This window comes from Tinamus guttatus, unplaced genomic scaffold (genome assembly GCF_059628265.1).
Source record: "Tinamus guttatus ecotype Peru unplaced genomic scaffold, ASM5962826v1 Tinamus_guttatus_pri_ptg000710l, whole genome shotgun sequence".
Classification (NCBI taxonomy): domain Eukaryota; kingdom Metazoa; phylum Chordata; class Aves; order Tinamiformes; family Tinamidae; genus Tinamus; species Tinamus guttatus.
Window position 1 is genome coordinate 4,339,303 of NW_028289244.1, and position 15,859 is coordinate 4,355,161.

The 15,859-nt window shown below is 42.9% G+C and overlaps 1 protein-coding gene across 2 annotated transcripts; it reads left to right on the plus strand.

Moving 5' to 3' along the window:
* Window positions 1–286: 286 nt before the first annotated feature.
* RUFY1 (RUN and FYVE domain containing 1) lies at window positions 287–15,038 on the plus strand. Of its 2 annotated transcripts, none has more exons than XM_088536832.1 (18): window positions 287–580; window positions 3,959–4,132; window positions 4,460–4,577; window positions 4,853–4,954; window positions 5,307–5,430; window positions 5,988–6,046; window positions 7,197–7,262; window positions 8,076–8,145; window positions 8,961–9,062; window positions 9,492–9,608; window positions 9,771–9,938; window positions 10,603–10,700; window positions 10,873–10,992; window positions 11,558–11,687; window positions 12,178–12,272; window positions 13,483–13,531; window positions 14,103–14,180; window positions 14,520–15,038. In XM_088536832.1, the coding sequence occupies exons 1-18, from the start codon at window positions 310–312 to the stop codon at window positions 14,661–14,663; spliced, it is 2,085 nt and encodes a 694-aa protein (XP_088392958.1). In that variant the 5' UTR covers window positions 287–309; the 3' UTR covers window positions 14,664–15,038. The 2 variants fall into 2 exon arrangements, with proteins under 2 accessions (XP_088392958.1, XP_088392959.1); XM_088536833.1 differs by lacking the exon at window positions 287–580 and adding an exon at window positions 1,985–2,268.
* Window positions 15,039–15,859: the final 821 nt, after the last annotated feature.

The following is a 15,859-nucleotide window of genomic DNA, read 5'->3' on the forward strand; positions in this document are numbered from 1 at the left end:
CCAAGAGCACTTTTTACCACTCCAAACCTGCCACATATACCCACATTTTAATCAAGTTAGGAAAGTCTGAATTATGGAGGAATAATATGAATCTCTTAAGTTTCATTTTTTAAAAATGAGGGAGGGAGGGAGGGAGAGGGGAAAAAAAATCAAATACTGCGCCGCTTCTAAGCGAAGCTGACGCTCCACACCGGGCAGGCGCGCAGCAGCGCGGGCCGCTCCGCTCGCTCCCGCGCTCGGGGCCGCGCAGCCGCCGCGGGGCGGGGCGGGCGCCGCGACTCATGACTGGCGTCACGTGACCCCTCCAAGATGGCTGACGGCGAGAGCTGCAGCCCGGCGGGCGCGGAGCGGGGAGAAGACTTCGAAATTATCGACAAAAGCCTCATTCCCAACCCCGCCGAGCTGAGAAATGAGGGGAGAGAGAAAGCCGCGGAAGAAGCAAGATGGTCCGCGCCCATCTTCTCGCTGGCTAAGAAAGCCTCGGAAAACTTAGCGCTGAGCTACGGCCACGCTCTGAAGTCTGCAGCTTTGGTAGGATTCATGTCCAAGCCCGTGGGCAGTGACAGCACCGCCAGAACAAGTACGGTTGTTTCTTTAGTTACCTTGCTTCTCTGGTGCACAAATAAGTTGGCTCCTGTAAATGGCGGCTATCAGTGTCAGCGGTGATTATTACTCTGACTTTTAAAACTCTTTGTTTTTTAAGGAAACTTACACAACACATGGAACTTAATGAAATATATTAGAGCTGGAAAAATCCTACATTCGATATATTTGCAAAAGTTAACTTCATTTTCTATACATAAGGCTTTTGATTACTTTTTCCTTGTCCCTTGAAGTTCCTCTCTGCAGCAGCCTGACTGCACTAGTAGGAGGTGAGGCTCATTCCTGATTCTTCCTAAGTGGCTCAGAGAAGGAACTACACTTGTTGGATACTGGCAGAAAGATTAGGAAATACATTTATTATAAATTATTTTTTATCTATGCTAAAATGTCTTATTTAACTACAGCTTGCTTTATTAAACATCCATATTTATGTATGTAACAATCCATATGGATATCTGGAATGAGCCTCTTACAACTGAATTAAAACAGCTTTAGTTATCTTTAGGATCTTAGTGCAGATTGAGTTGTTTGATACCACCCAAGTCATACACAGATCGTAGTGGAAACAAACTGTTCAAGTGGAGTACTGACTGGAGACCTTGTCTGCCAGGCTCCTAGGCTACTGCTAGTGTTTTTGGACCAGGGGAGCTCAGTTTTGGTTCTGACCTTCTTGTTTTAATAATACTTCAGTACTCCAGTACTCAAGCTGGAGTTCTCTGGGGATGAATTGTGGCTCTTGGTGAAATAAGATACTGCTTGGGGGGGGGGTTGTTCAGGGCATTTGGGAGTGTGTGTGTGTAAATGTTCCTTGATTTTTTTTTTTTTTTTTGAAACCAGCAGAGATTAAAATAATCTAGTTTTCCTGGACAGAATTTAGATTTCTCCATATCTATTACACAGTCTCAAACCAAACTTCAGATTTGTTATGAACCTACATCACACAACAGAACATGCAGCATTTAGGGGGACTTTAAGACATTCTCCCCGAAATAGAGCCCTCAGGCTTGATTGCACTTTTATCCTGATCTTTCAATGAATCTTTCAGCTTCCTAACTGTAAAATAAGGCAATACAACACCACCTCGCTACACTGTTCAAAGTATTTGGATATGTTGAAAGGTTTTATTGAAAATTCTGTGTAAAAAAATCTGCTTATAACCTAGATGTAGAATAAAAAAAAAAAAAAAAAAAGATGAGCAGGCCTAATCTGCCCTCCCATGTGTAATGACTCCACCATTACCCTTGACTAAGCACAGTATTTAAAGGAGGTATTTTTAAAAAAATAACCTTCTTGTTTGGTCTGCAAGAAAAGACCTGTGTAGTGCTAGCAACTTGTTCCTTCCTGACATATTTTTCACTACCTGCTACTTCAGATCTGTTGGTCCTTTTTAAAGGAACTAATTAATGTGGACAGATAGAGAAAGAAAGGCACATCTTAAAACTAGTGTCTGCCACTGAAGAAACTCACCTGCCTGTCTGGAGAGGTGGGGAGCTACCAATCTAAACACAAATCAGGAAAGATTTGCAGTCTTAAAGAGCCAGAGATGGAGAACTGTCAAGTATTCTTCATGCTTCAGTTTTTTTCCTACTTCAAGGTCTGCTGAATAGCGTGCAGTAAACAAGCACAGGGATTCAAAATGATCTTAAAACAAATCTGTTGGATGAGGTAAGAGACTGTGTGATCTTGTCCTTAATGACTGCACCATAATGTCTGTGATCTTTTGCACTTAAGCAACTCAACTTTCTAATCTTCCAGGCCTGACTTTGGAAATCTGTGCTGCTGTAATACCTGGCTAGTTTGCATGTACCAACTTGTAAAAAAAGAAGCACTTGGCTGTCTAAACTTGCAATGGTTTAGAAATTAGAACAGGTGATTATTTAAACTTAGTGCAAATACTTATGAAGATATGGTTTTCACTTAAATTTGCGTTTGTAAATAAATTTTCATTCACAAATTTATATTATAAAGACTTGTGGCTGATACAATACATATCTCCTGAGCAAGGCTTACAAGCAAAGCATACCTAAAAATCCAAGTTCAGGAAACCGCCAGAATAACTTGATGAGCTGCCACCGAAGTATCCTAACACTTATGGAAGGGCCCTGACTTTGTCTTTCTATAGCCAGCTGTTTTTTAATCCTGTTTCTGTTGTCTAGCCTGACAATGCTGGCATTAAATTGTCAAAATATTACAACCCTTCTATTTCTCAACCTCATCTCAAACCTTATAATCAGTTCTGAGACATCCACTACACTCACTGTAGGTAGTGGTTAGGAACAGCCTACTGAGCAGACAAGACTCTGTGCTTCTTTTTGTCTTGGAATGTGGATTACTAAGACTGTTTTGGCTCTTCTGACACAGAAGACTTTGTTGCACTAATAGCCCTGAATTAATATGCTGTGAGAGATAAGGTAATAATGAAAATTAGTACCCCCAGAGTCTTGCATGCTGTTAGGAATAGCATTAGCAACCTTGCATGTGGGTGACGCAGGGGTTCTACCTGTTAACCTCGGTCCTCAGTGACTGTGTTTCTGCAGGGAGCGTTATGTTTGATCCGCAGGTGAGAGCAGCTTCTCCTAGTGCAACAGCGCCGGCATAAGGGGCGTTTTACTTGGCCAGGGGCCTGGCAGCACCTGCCAGAAAGTGCCCCGGCTGCGGATACGCGGCAGTTTGTCTCACCCTTGCATCGGGGGAGAAGCGCTGCCCCTTCTCCTCAGGGGAAGGGGAGCCGGGCGCCGCTCGGCAGCAGGGCTGGAACTGAGGAAAGCAGGGAGCGCGCTCCACGTCCCCGAGCAGGCTGAGGCCTCTCTGGGGTGCGGTTGTCATTCTCGCCGCTGCGCTGCGGCCTCTCCCGGAGACGGGGGGAACCGCGTGGGACGCGGGGAAGGCACCGGGACGGGGAGAGCGCAGGGCGTGCGCGGCGCCGCGCAGCGAAAATCCCCTTCTAAAATGGCGCCCGCCGCCGCGTGCTGGTCTCGCGAGAGTTCCCGGGGCGGGGTGGGGGCTGTTTCTGTGGTAACGAGGGGGCCGCGCTGCAGCCTGCAGCGCCCCCGCGGGGAGGGGCCCAGGCGCCCCGGTACCGACCCAGGAGTCCCGGTACCGGCACCGGGCTGGCCCCGCCGCCGTGAGCCCCCCTGTTAACCCTCGAGCTCCCCGCAGACACTGTTTGGGGAGGAGGGGGGCACCTCGGCCTCATTTCACCCCTCGGCAAGATGGAGACCCAGCCGGTGGCTCTGCGCTCACCACCCCTGTGACAGCCACGGAAGGGGAGCCTGCACTTCTTAAAACGCAAACAAACAAAACAAGACCCACCTTTTCCACCTCTTTCTTTATTCTTTTCCCGCTTATGTGCCAGCTGCCCGCTGCCACGCCATGGAGGAGCGCGCAAACCTCATGAACATGATGAAGCTCAGCATCAAGACGCTCATCCAGTCGGCCCTGAGCCTGGGCCGGACGCTGGACTCAGACTTCCCGCCCTTGCAGCAGTTCTTCGTGGTGCTGGAGCACTGCCTCAAGCATGGGCTGAAAGGTGGGCGCCCGCGTGTGCCTCATGCCGGGGTGGGAGGGGGACAGGCCGGGTGGCCGGGTCCTGCCCTGCTGCCTGCTCACTTGGGCTTTCATGAGAAATTAATATTAATTATGCCCTATAACATACTAATCAATACTCCCTGTGTACCTATGTGCTTGTCTTCTGATATGCTATGTACTGTCTGTTAGTCAAGGGTTTTTTAATGTCATGTTTCCATAGGAGAACATGGTAAGATGAAGTAAAACAGAGACTAAAATTTGTGGCTCTGGAGTTGAAGGTAGCAGCCTGTCATTTTTCCCCACAAACCTCTCTCTATGTTCTCTTTAGTGAAGAAGACTTTTATTGGACAGAACAAATCATTTTTTGGCCCTTTGGAAATAGTGGAGAAACTTTGTCCTGAAGCATCAGATATAGCAACTAGTGTTAAAAATCTGCCAGAGTTAAAGTAAGTTGATTATTAGGAATGATACAAATCACCTATACCTCTGGGGGAGGAAAAAAGGAATCCTTCCTATACCCTCTCACCTTGACTTATTGAGATCTCATTCCTAAAGGGGAAGATAGTGTATGCTGGAGGCATTAGCTTTTCTGAGAGGGCATCTTAAGCTGTCCTGCGATTCTGATTCAGCAATGCTGTCGGATTAAAAATAGCGTTTGAAAACATTTGAAGTTTTTTGAAGGTGTTCTAGTTTTACCAAAACTTGCAACTTTTCCTTTTAGGACTGCTGTAGGAAGAGGAAGGGCTTGGCTTTATCTTGCACTCATGCAAAAGAAACTGGCAGATTATCTCAAAGTACTCTTGGACAACAAGCATCTGCTCAGGTAATAGAATGAGCACATGTAGGTTGTATTCACTAGATCCTTGAATTGTTTTATAGTTAGAGATCTTTAATTGACTAGTTTAAGCCTTTTTCCTTTTTTTTTTTTTTTTTTTTTTGTGCAACCTGCAGAGGAGCAAGTTATTCATTGGTTTTGCAGTGAACAAAACGAGCAGAATATGGTTCTGTGCAACTTCTGCACCTTCTGTCTTATGCAATAAACTGTTGAGGAGGGACTGATCAGACTATAAACATTAGAGCTGTGTAAGGACCATATAGCCCTAGGTGCCTGAAGTGATACAAGTGCCATTCTAATTGTTATGACATGCAGTGCTGGCTTATGATGTTTTTTCTAGTGAATTTTATGAACCTGATGCATTGATGATGGAAGAGGAAGGAGCAGTCATTGTGGGTCTGCTAGTTGGACTGAATGTTATTGATGCAAACCTTTGCTTGAAAGGAGAAGATTTGGATTCCCAGGTGAAGATTATAATTTTAATAAGATCAGCCGTTAAGTTGCCTGTAATAATTAAGCATCATCCGTAAACACTTGAACCAAATTGTTCCAGAGTTCTTAGACCTGATACACAGGTTGGTTTGTCTTTGCCTGTGCTTTCATAGACAGGCATTTGAATGCCTTATGAGAGATCAAAAATGAACTAAGATAATTACAAGAGATATATTTGGAAGACTTGTCTGCTAGTTTAAGCTTTGAGTTTTATGGGTTTGGAGAGACTTTTGAGGGCTGTGGGAAGGAGTCTGTAGTGTGTGTGTTGTGTTTACTTATATTTATTCCATGTGAGAAACAGCTCATAGAATCACTGTTAAAATTAATAACTTCTAGGACGCTGAGCACACTATGGTCTTCATTTTGATGGTTTTGTGACAAACCCTCTCTTGTACAAATTGACTTCAGTTAGGAAGAAGATAGGTGTTATCTCTCTTTCTAAGCTTACCTTTTTCCAAATACACTAACGCATGCTGCTGTTCAAAATTGCACTGCAAAGATATGTTTATGTCTTAAATTTATTTTTTAGGTTGGAGTGATTGATTTTTCCTTGTACCTTAAGGAAACTCAGGACAGTGATGGCAAACAGTACGTATGATGATTTCCTGGTTGTAATAATCAGCATATGTGAGTGGTGCTTGTTCGTTTTGTTTTGCTTTTTATAATAACAGAGAGTCAATGCTACAGATCTCTCTAATTCTTTTAATTATCCAAAAAAAAAAAAGAATCTTAAGTGTTTTGTTTGCTAAACAAAGGTCATAGCTTTCAAAGGTTGAAGGATGGTAGCTTTAACAGCAGTACAATGTGGAGAGTCTATTGTGTCCTGAAGTCGGGACCAAATTAAGCATACCAGAAGTTTCAGTTAGCATTGTTATTTGTTCTTAGGCAGCATGACCTGCCAGGCCACCTGATAAAACACTGCCTCAAATTGTTTCAGAAGTGTTTTTAAATGTTTAAGTAGCTCTCTTTTGGGAAGAGGTTACTTAAGGAAAAAGCAGTCAGCTACTCACGTAAGTGTTTGGTGAAGTGTAACTGATAGTATCACTGTATCTAGAAGGCTTGTGGATGGGGAGGGCTTCCCAGTTTCTCTCTTATGCTTCAGAGCACTTTACTGTTTAGCAGCTGAGGAGACACAGCAATGCAAGGTATGAGGAGTGACAAATACATAAAATACAGGGGGTGTGGCATGAGATTAGTAGTACTTGGAGCTGCTTTTAGCCCTTCCTTTCTGAAAGGAAAGACTGCCTTTGAGATCAATAATATGTCTTGAAAGCTGCTGTCATGTTGTAAAAATAAGTGCTTAATTAGTTTCACTTTCTTAAATTAAAAGCATATTCCAGGTCCCTTCCTTTTCTTTTCTTTTCTCTTTTTTTTTTTTTTTTTGAAAACTGTACTAAAGTTGACTGTAAGAGAATACTTTCCACTGTTTCAATAGAACATCCACATGCTCTTTTCTTCCCCAACCTTAGGAAATGTGTTTTCTCAAGCTTAGTGTGTAAGATTAAATGAAGTCTGTTAAAGGGGGACACAAAATCTTAATGGTATCTCAGTTTCTAGATTTGCAGACTAAAAATCCTCGTTTTCCTACTGCTTCTTAGCACTCTCAGAAGTATTTTTATAAGGAAAGAAAACAAAAGTTCTTTCAGATATGTTTGCAAGTCTATGCTGAAAACCTTAGTACAAACTAACTCTTTAGAGTGAAGTTTCTTCATAAATCAGTTCTCATTTTTATAACTAGAGATGGAGGGATTACTGCTGTGCTTGACCAGAAGCATTATGTAGAAGAACTTAACCGACATCTAAGGTGAGATTTCTGTCTATTCTGATGCACTGAAACTTGTTCTGTTTAGCCTTTCTGGCACGGCTTTAAATAGCTCTGTTACCAGTCCTGTAGATTTTTGTCTGGCAAATGCCTTTTCTGATTAAAAAAAAAAAAAGAAAAACCAGATAATTGTTACAAGGACATTTGGAAGTTTATTTTTACATGAAGATTCTCTGTTTTTTTCATCATGGCTTGTTCAGTGGAAGGAACAGCCTTCCCTTACCCTCTTCAACATCAGAGAGGTGTTAGACTGCAAAAGCTAAATAGGGTCACAAACTTATCATAGAATCATAGAATGCTCAGGGTTGGAAGGGACCTCTAGAGGTCATCTAGTCCAACCCCCTGCACACACAGGGTCACCTAGAGCACGTGGCACAGGACTGTGTCCAAGCGGGTTTGAAGATCTCCAGAGAAGGAGACTCCACAACCTCTCTGGGCAGCCTGTTCCAGTGCTCTGGCACCCTCACTGGGAAGAAATTTTTCCTTAAGTTCCTGTGGAACTTTTGGTGCTTCAGTTTGTGGCCGTTTCCTCTAGATCTGTCGGTGGCCACCACTGAAGAGAGGCCAGCACCATCCTCCTCATTTGTATCCTTATACATTTGTTTCTGTTTGGCACCTTATTGTATTGGCCTGTCATAATTTGAGACAAGTGTCCTTACTGTGAATTTCTCCCAGCTCACCAAAGTAATTCATTGACAACAAATACAAGGTAGTAAGAAAAATTTGGGGATGGGAATAGATACTGAATATTCACATTTTTTTTCTATCGTTTTTATACGTTTTTTTCCCTTGTAGTTGCACGGTTGCAGATCTTCAGAACAAAATAGACTGTTTAGAAAAGACCAATTCAAAACTCCAGGAAGAGGTTTGAATCTAGTCCATTAAATATTTATTTCTCTAAACCTTGCTTATTTTCCCTCAGCTCATTGCTATCAGTGGCAAAACTTCCTAAGAGTTTACCCTAGAGCTAGAGTGTTTCAGTGGTGTTTATCAAGCACAGGAGATTCGTGTAAAATAGCAAACTCTGTGGAAATCTTCTCCATTATGTTAGTAATTCTTTAGGGCCTTGATTTGTTAGATGGGGTTTCCTTAAGTTTGATGTATATCTTCATTGTCCAATTTCCAATCTTTTTGGGGTATCTTCCCATTAAAATGTGTTAAGGCTTCATCAGTAGATGTTAGCCCTGACTTACCCCATGTCTGCTACTTCATTCCTGAATGAACACCACAAACCTGTGCATTTGGGCCCAAGGACTGTCTTATGGCTCAAATACTCTTCATTTTAGGGTTGAACAGAAGCCTTAACCCACAGAGGAAAAAGTTAAAGTGATAATCCACTGAAAATTTGCAAAGAATGGCACAAATTAACTTAGTTTCTCTAGTAATTTTCATGATGCTTCTTTGTTTGCACTAGGATGCATTTCTTTATCCGGTAAATATTCAGAACAATTGATGAGGGCATGAAGCAAAGTTGAAGTGAACAAATATGAGTGGACTTAGTAAGTTTGGATGTAGAGGGAACGTGTTTGCAAAGGAAAGAGGTGCTGGGGAGGAGGAAGAAGCCAGGGAGGGAAGTGAGCAGTGCATCTGCTACAAAAGCTGAGCTACAAACTTTAGGACCCTTGCAGATGTTAAGTGCTTGTGTAGTGATTAAATACTGATACAGCCCCTTTGTGCCAGCTTGCAGCAGCAACCGACCGGATTGGGTCGCTGCAGGAAGAGCAGCAGCAGTTAAAACAGCAGAACGAATTGATTCGAGAACGGAGTGAAAAAAGTGTAGAGGTAGGACACCTGCTTAAAGATCATGGGGTGCTTAAAATAAGCCTTTGGTTTTGATCAACTGTAGTTCAGTACTCTTGAAACCACTTTGAATTTGAATGCTAAACATGTGGTCATACTGAATGCAGCTGTTGATCATTCCTAATTAGTGCGTAATATGTGCAGACATAAGGTTTCACTCTACTACTGACTTAGACATGTACCTGCAGAATGGAGAGGGGCTTAAAGTAAAATAATGGTTTCTCTCCTTTCAATCTCTTCTGCTTTTTATTCTTTTTTTTTTCCTGTTTGACAGGTTATTAATTTTAAAAATAAGAGGATTTTGTTTGAAATAGCACAGTAGCATGCTGTATTTCACAGAAGAATTCAAGACATACTTTAAGTACATAGTTTTGTCTCTTTTCTTTTTCTTTTTTTTTCTTCTCCTCCTAGGTAACAAAGGAAGACACAAAGGTAGAACTGGATACCTATAAGCAGTCACGCCAGGGTCTGGATGAAATGTACAGTGATGTCTGGAAGCAGTTAAAAGAAGAAAAAAAAATCAGGCTGGTGAGGAAATATGTATAGAAAGTGAAAGAATCTGATTTTATCTACTTTAAGTATTCTTGGTATTAGAAAATATATAGTTCCTATATGGAGTTTTATGGGTTCTGGAACCACTTAGCCCTGATGCATGATGATATAGCAGTAACTAGGAAATTTCTCTGTAAGGAACTAGAGAAAGAGCTGGAGTTACAGATTGGAATGAAAACCGAAATGGAAATTGCCATGAAACTTCTAGAAAAAGATACTCATGAGAAACAAGACACCTTGGTTGCCCTCCGCCAACAGTTAGATGAGGTGAAAGCCATTAACCTGCAGATGTTCCACAAATCTCAGGTGGGTACAAAAGGAGTATCTCTAGTGGTCTTCACCTGTTAAGCCTGCCCAAGGGGGCATGATGTGCTTCTGAAGGAACTCTGTGCACCAATTTTATTAGGAATTTCTGTTTTTAAAATGTAAAAGGAATTGTTTTACTTCCAATGCCATCCATGATTGGTGTTTGAACCTGAGCATGGACAGAAAGGAAGTCTCCTTGAACGTGCTGTGTGGTTTATCATGGGATCACTCAAAAAGTGGAGATATCTCAAAAGAGAGAAGGGAGTTTTAAGGGTGCTTTATTCTGGCCACTGAGTGATTAGTCTTCTAACAAATGATGCAGTTGTTACAATCAGCTTATAATAGTAACATAATTGATCTGTTTATCCTGCTTATGTAATCTGATAGTTAATTTCCTCAGACTCTCTCTAAATAGAACAGCACCTTTGCCTTTTAGATGTTCTCTTAGATCAAGACTTACTGCAGCTCTAGCAGCATGAGTTGAGGAGTGTCTGTTCTGGCCAATCTGTGGTTCCTGGTGTTCTGCTTCTGTGTTCTGGTTAAACCTAGGCATAGTCTGTAAGAAGCCAAAACACTTTATTTGTAGTGACAGACATTCATTAAGGACTAGTAGTTGGTGCTTTAGAAAGCTAAAAGGAAATACCTGTTCACTTTGTTCCTGCAGAATGCAGAGTGTTCATTGCAACAGAAAACGGAAGCAATATCATCCTTTGAAGACAAAACAAATGAGATGATGTCTGCTATGAAACAAATGGAAGAGAGGTAGTAATTTCAAGCTCAAAACTGTAGTAGAAAAGTCCCAGCTCTTTTAAGTTCTGCCATTCTATAAAGATCTGTGCAGTTGATCTAAGGAGGGAAAAAAGAAAAAAGTTACAGTGTGTGTAAGGAATGTGTGAATCAACTACAGATGTTTGTGCCCCTTTTTCTGTTGCAGATTGCAGCAAGCAGAGAAGGCCAGGCAGGCTGCAGAAGAAAGATGCAACAAGATGAAGCAAGAGCTTGCTGGCAGGCTTGACACTTGTCGGCAGCAGATGTCCCAGCTGGATAGCAAGTGGTATTTCAGCTAATCATTTTTTTTCCTTCCCTTCTGCTATTTATTTGTGTTTTGCATCTCTTTTGTGTTAAGAGCTAAAAAGTGATAGATTTGAGTCATTAGACTTAGTAATTATTGATGGAAGTATGCGAGTTCTAGGAAAGCAGAGTGAGTGTGTGTGTGTGTGTGTGTGTGAAGTGAACACTAAGATGAGGATTTTGAAATGTGTTTTCAAAGCATGCCACTGTTTTCTAGCATACCAGTGAAAATCTGGTCGCTGTGGACTAATGACAGATCTTTCAAGGGCTTTGTTACCAGCTCAGGACATAAATATGGTCATGCTTCTGGCCTCGGGGAGTAAGTGGCTAATTCCTATGGAAGAGGCTTCTTCCACTGTTCAGACTTCAGAGTATTGGGTTAGTTTAACCATAGCAATTTAAAACTAGTCAGATAGGTACTCAGGAAAAAAAAAAAAGAAAAAAGCTTAGCCCCTTTTTTGGCAAGGTTCCTCTTTCTTGTACCCCTGCTATTCTTACAGTCCCATAGGATATTTTCCTGCTTTCTAAAACCACATATTTCTAAACAGCTCCACTCTGGAGAAAGAGTTAAAATCTGAAAAAGAACAGAGGCAAACTTTGCAAAAAGAACTGCACCAAGAGAAGGACACTACCACACTGCTTAAAACAGAATTGCAACAAATGGAAGGACTGAAGAAGGTAGGTGCAGTGCAAACATGCCGCTGTTCAGGATTAAAGCTAGCCAAGAACCTCAGCAATGCTTTCCTCTTTAGCTGAGTGTTCTTCTGCACCATCCTCTTCCTCTGAGCACTTTCAGAAAAGGGGCTGATGTAGCATAAACTGGCAAGCGTATGAATCTGGGATGAGACAGCTGGGCACAAAAACCTCACAAATAAAACGTATTTAACAGCACATGGGTCTTTTGACTGTATATATTAAAATAAGCATATGCTTTCAAGCCTTCACAATAGGAAAGGATGTGTTTAAAATTGATTTTTAAAAAGCATGAGAATTCTTACTATGCCAAAGAGAATCTGCTGCTATGTATTTATCCATTTAAATTTTAAAGGCGCAAATTACACAGCAATATTTGTCTGCACACCTACATTGTGGGCACAGGAGTGCTGCATTCTGGCTAGGCTCAAGGGTGTTTAGGGCAAGTCTGAGATTTTATGCTTGTTTTTCATAGGAACTGAGAAAACTGCAGGATGAGAAGCAGCAGTTAGAGAAGGTCTGTGAGGAACAGGAACAAGCCCTTCAAGAAATGGGGCTTCATCTCAGCCAGTAAGTCCTGGGAACCGAACTCCTGGAAGTGACAGGGCTTGGAGGATCAGTTATCAAAGCAACATACAAAACACTTTGAAACACATAATTGTCAGTAAATGGGAGGATTCTACAAAGCAATTACTACTGTACATAGGAAACTCGTCAGCCATGGGGTGAAAGCAAGGGAAAGAGATTCTTCAATGGGTAAACTGTCTAGGATAGAAAATGGAGTACCCCAAAAAGCCAGTTCTCACAGTGGAATTCCGTATTTTTTCTGCCTTGTGTGAAAGGGAGGTGAATGGGTGCATGTGAAACCGTGCTCAGCTGAGAGCTGCTTGGAGATGCGACAGGAAGCACTGTGGAAATATTAGTCCAGTGTTCAGCAACACAGAGGGACTTGGATGTTAGTCCCTAGGGAATAAAGGAAAGCCCGGACTGCAGTTCTAATGCTGCGTGTAGTTCTGATGCATGATCTCAACAAAGTTACTGAAATGGAAAAGCTTTGGAAAAGAACAACTTTTCAAAGGTGGCAAAAATCAGTGGTATAATTGAGAGTGGCTAAGAGAGGCAGTGCTGCAGGGTACATGTTGGAGGTGATGGAGTGAGTGCTGCAGCCTTGATCTCAGCCTGTGAGACCGCTGCTCCCTGGTAAGGCAGGAGCAGAGGGCAGGGTCAGAGCCAGTTGCTGGAGCTGATCCTCAGCACCCACCTCAGTGCTTGGGACGCGCTGTCCCATGGGAGGGTGTCACTGATATTTATGGGCTCCAAGAGACTGGGTTGATCCGTGAGCAAGAGATTCACTGAAGCTGCTGAACGCAGTCCTCGTGTCTGGCTCACAAAGCCCTAAGCTGCAAAACACCAGAGCCTGGGGGAGGATCGGGGCAGCCCACGGTGCTCCCTGGTTCGTGCTCCTCTCGAGGCACCTGTGTGCAGGCACTGGCCATGAGAGGACACTGGGTTGTGGGAGTTCAGCTTTGACCTAGTATTGCAGTTCATTTCTCTGAAAGTTTTGTGTTTCTCCCAAAGTATATACAAAATTGAGGTTGTATCCTGTAGTCCTTGTGTACTTGTCTTCTGTGGAAATGCAGTATTTGGGGTAGAGGGGATACTTCTGTCCTCCTAACAGAACAGGAACTCCAGAGAGTTGCTCAGATAAACTGTATTGTATGCTTTCTGTAAAACTATTAATTTATTTTTAGTATATGACAAACTTCTTTTTTTTCCCCAGATCTAAGCTGAAGATGGAAGATATTAAAGAAGTAAATAAAGCGCTGAAGGTACTTTACATCTAACCCCTGCCCTGTGAGGAGAGGCTGAGGGAGCTGGGCCTGTTCAGCCTGGAGAAGAGAAGGCTGAGAGGGGACCTGAGCAGTGTCTAGAAGTACCTCAAGGGAGGCAGTGAGGAGGATGGTGCTGGCCTCTTTTCACTGGTGGCCACCGACAGAACTAGAGGAAACGGCCACAAACTGAAACACCAAAAGTTCCACAGGAACTTAAGGAAAAATTTCTTACCAGTGAGGGTGCCAGAGCCCTGGAACAGGCTGCCCAGAGAGGTTGTGGAGTCTCCTTCTCTGGAGATCTTCAAACCCGCTTGGACGCAGTCCTGTGCCACGTGCTCTAGGTGACCCTGCGTGTGCAGGGGGTTGGACTGGATGATCTCTAGAGGTCCCTTCCAGCTTTAATGATTCTATGACCGACCTCATGGATATTTTGGCTTAGCAAATGCCTTTCCTTCACCTTTATATTTCCTCCTACAGTTAACTCCTATTTCATGGTAAATGCCCTCCAAACTCTCTAGTAAATAACCTGTGTATATGCATGGTGATTTTTGCTGTTGTTATTTCCTAGGGTCATACCTGGCTGAAAGATGATGAAGCAACACACTGCAAGCAATGTGAAAAGGAATTCTGTCTTTCAAGAAGGAAGGTAGAGTTCTCCTTTCTTTTTTCTTCTTACTTTTTCCATACCACACACACGCAAAAACAGAGCTATTAAGGCACTTGTAGTTTGATGGGAAAAATTGACAGCTTCCATTCCAGATCTTGGCATGGGCATGAAGTAGGGAGGTATTCTCTGTCTTTAAAATCAATGACTTTCTTTTAAAGGGAGCTTGAAGGGGGGGTCCTCTCCGTAGTGTGGAGGCGAGGGGGGGCTGCGCTCTCCCCGGAGCAGCAATGGGGGGTGGTTTCTGGCACCCCGAGTTTTACTCTTCTTGGCAGCCCGGGTTTTTAGGCAGCAGCGCTCACTGTGACCCTCTGGTTGCAGCATCACTGCAGGAACTGTGGTGACATCTTCTGCAACACTTGCTCCAGTAACGAACTTGCACTGCCCTCCTATCCCAAGCCTGTCCGTGTTTGCGATACATGTCACACGCTACTACTTCAGCAATGCTCGTCCAACTCCTCCTAAGGCTCTGGTAACCTCGAGAGAACCCCTTAACATTGGAAAAGTAGCCATTATTTTTTTAATTCTGAATTTCAGGTACCTTCTGTGCAGCAGATGTGTTTAACTTTTCCACTGTAGGAAATGTCAGTGTAAGAACTTATACGAGTTATGCAAGTTAATGTTTCTCCGACTGGAATGATCAAGTGTTTAGTTTCCATTAAAGTTCTATTTGAAACTAAAATGCAAACTCACTTTGCTGATTTTATACCAGTTGTTTGTACTAAAACTTGTACATTACATTTCTATACTAGTGAGGCCTCTGCTGTTACTTTTTCTGCACACTGACTTCATGGTTCTACTGTAACTTCACCTTGAGTGTTGCCACATGTTAGAGGGGCTGGTGTACAGTTTTGTATTTGCTCTAAGTTAAGAGAGGAAATGTCAATATATGAATTGTCTACAGAAAATCTCTATTAGTGTCAATGAATGTGCCTTCACTCTTCTTAAGTCACTAAGTTATACTTGTTCACAAGGTGGTAGCTACACAATAAAGCCTTTCACAAAACCTGCCAGTAACCTTGTTTTCATTTTTTAAAGGCTCATCCAGTTACAGCCCCTGCAGGGTGAATGCAGAGTGTGTGTAACTGAACAGTAGAACTGTAGAGTGTGTGTGGGGGCACAGTAACAACCCTGTCATGGCTCTTCAAGAGAGAAAGCAAGAACCAAAGTGTCTTGCAGCATGAGTTAACTGCCAGGAACAGAAGTGGTAAAATCAGCCAGTCTTTGGCTAAAGCTGTCTCTGCAGTCTTTTGCTAGGGAAGATGGTTCCTGGAACTTGGAATTCTACAAATGGTTAGTGGTGGAGAAAATGCAACATTTTTTTGTGGCCTACACTGTAGTAACCCCCACAGAGCCAGGGCTAGTGACTTGGGTGTTGAGAGGAGCTCCAGCACCAAAATAAATACTGAGGGGAAAGAGGTAAAAGCAGCACCTGCTCGAAGTGCTTAAAAGCTACCCCAGCTGGGTCCCACCTCAGAGCTCTAGAGGGAGCAGGCCCCTCTTTCTCAGCAGAGACCAGCTATCAAATTAAGCTTTCCACATTTAATTAACTAACAGTAAGTGCAGGATCCTCCCCCAGCCTTCCCCTGCCCTTCCCAGCACAGCAGCAGCCCCCAAGGCAGGGCAGGCTGCAGCCGCAGGGCTCCTTCCCTAACCCCAAC

Excerpts from the sequence above, each read along its gene's own strand:
- RUFY1 (XM_088536832.1), top strand. The coding sequence starts at position 310 with ATGGCTGACGGCGAGAGCTGCAGCCCGGCGGGCGCGGAGCGGGGAGAA. Across the intron at positions 10,993-11,557 it reads TCCCAGCTGGATAGCAAGTG|CTCCACTCTGGAGAAAGAGT; the intron begins GTATTTCAGCTA and ends ATTTCTAAACAG. Across the intron at positions 11,688-12,177 it reads AAATGGAAGGACTGAAGAAG|GAACTGAGAAAACTGCAGGA; the intron begins GTAGGTGCAGTG and ends TGTTTTTCATAG.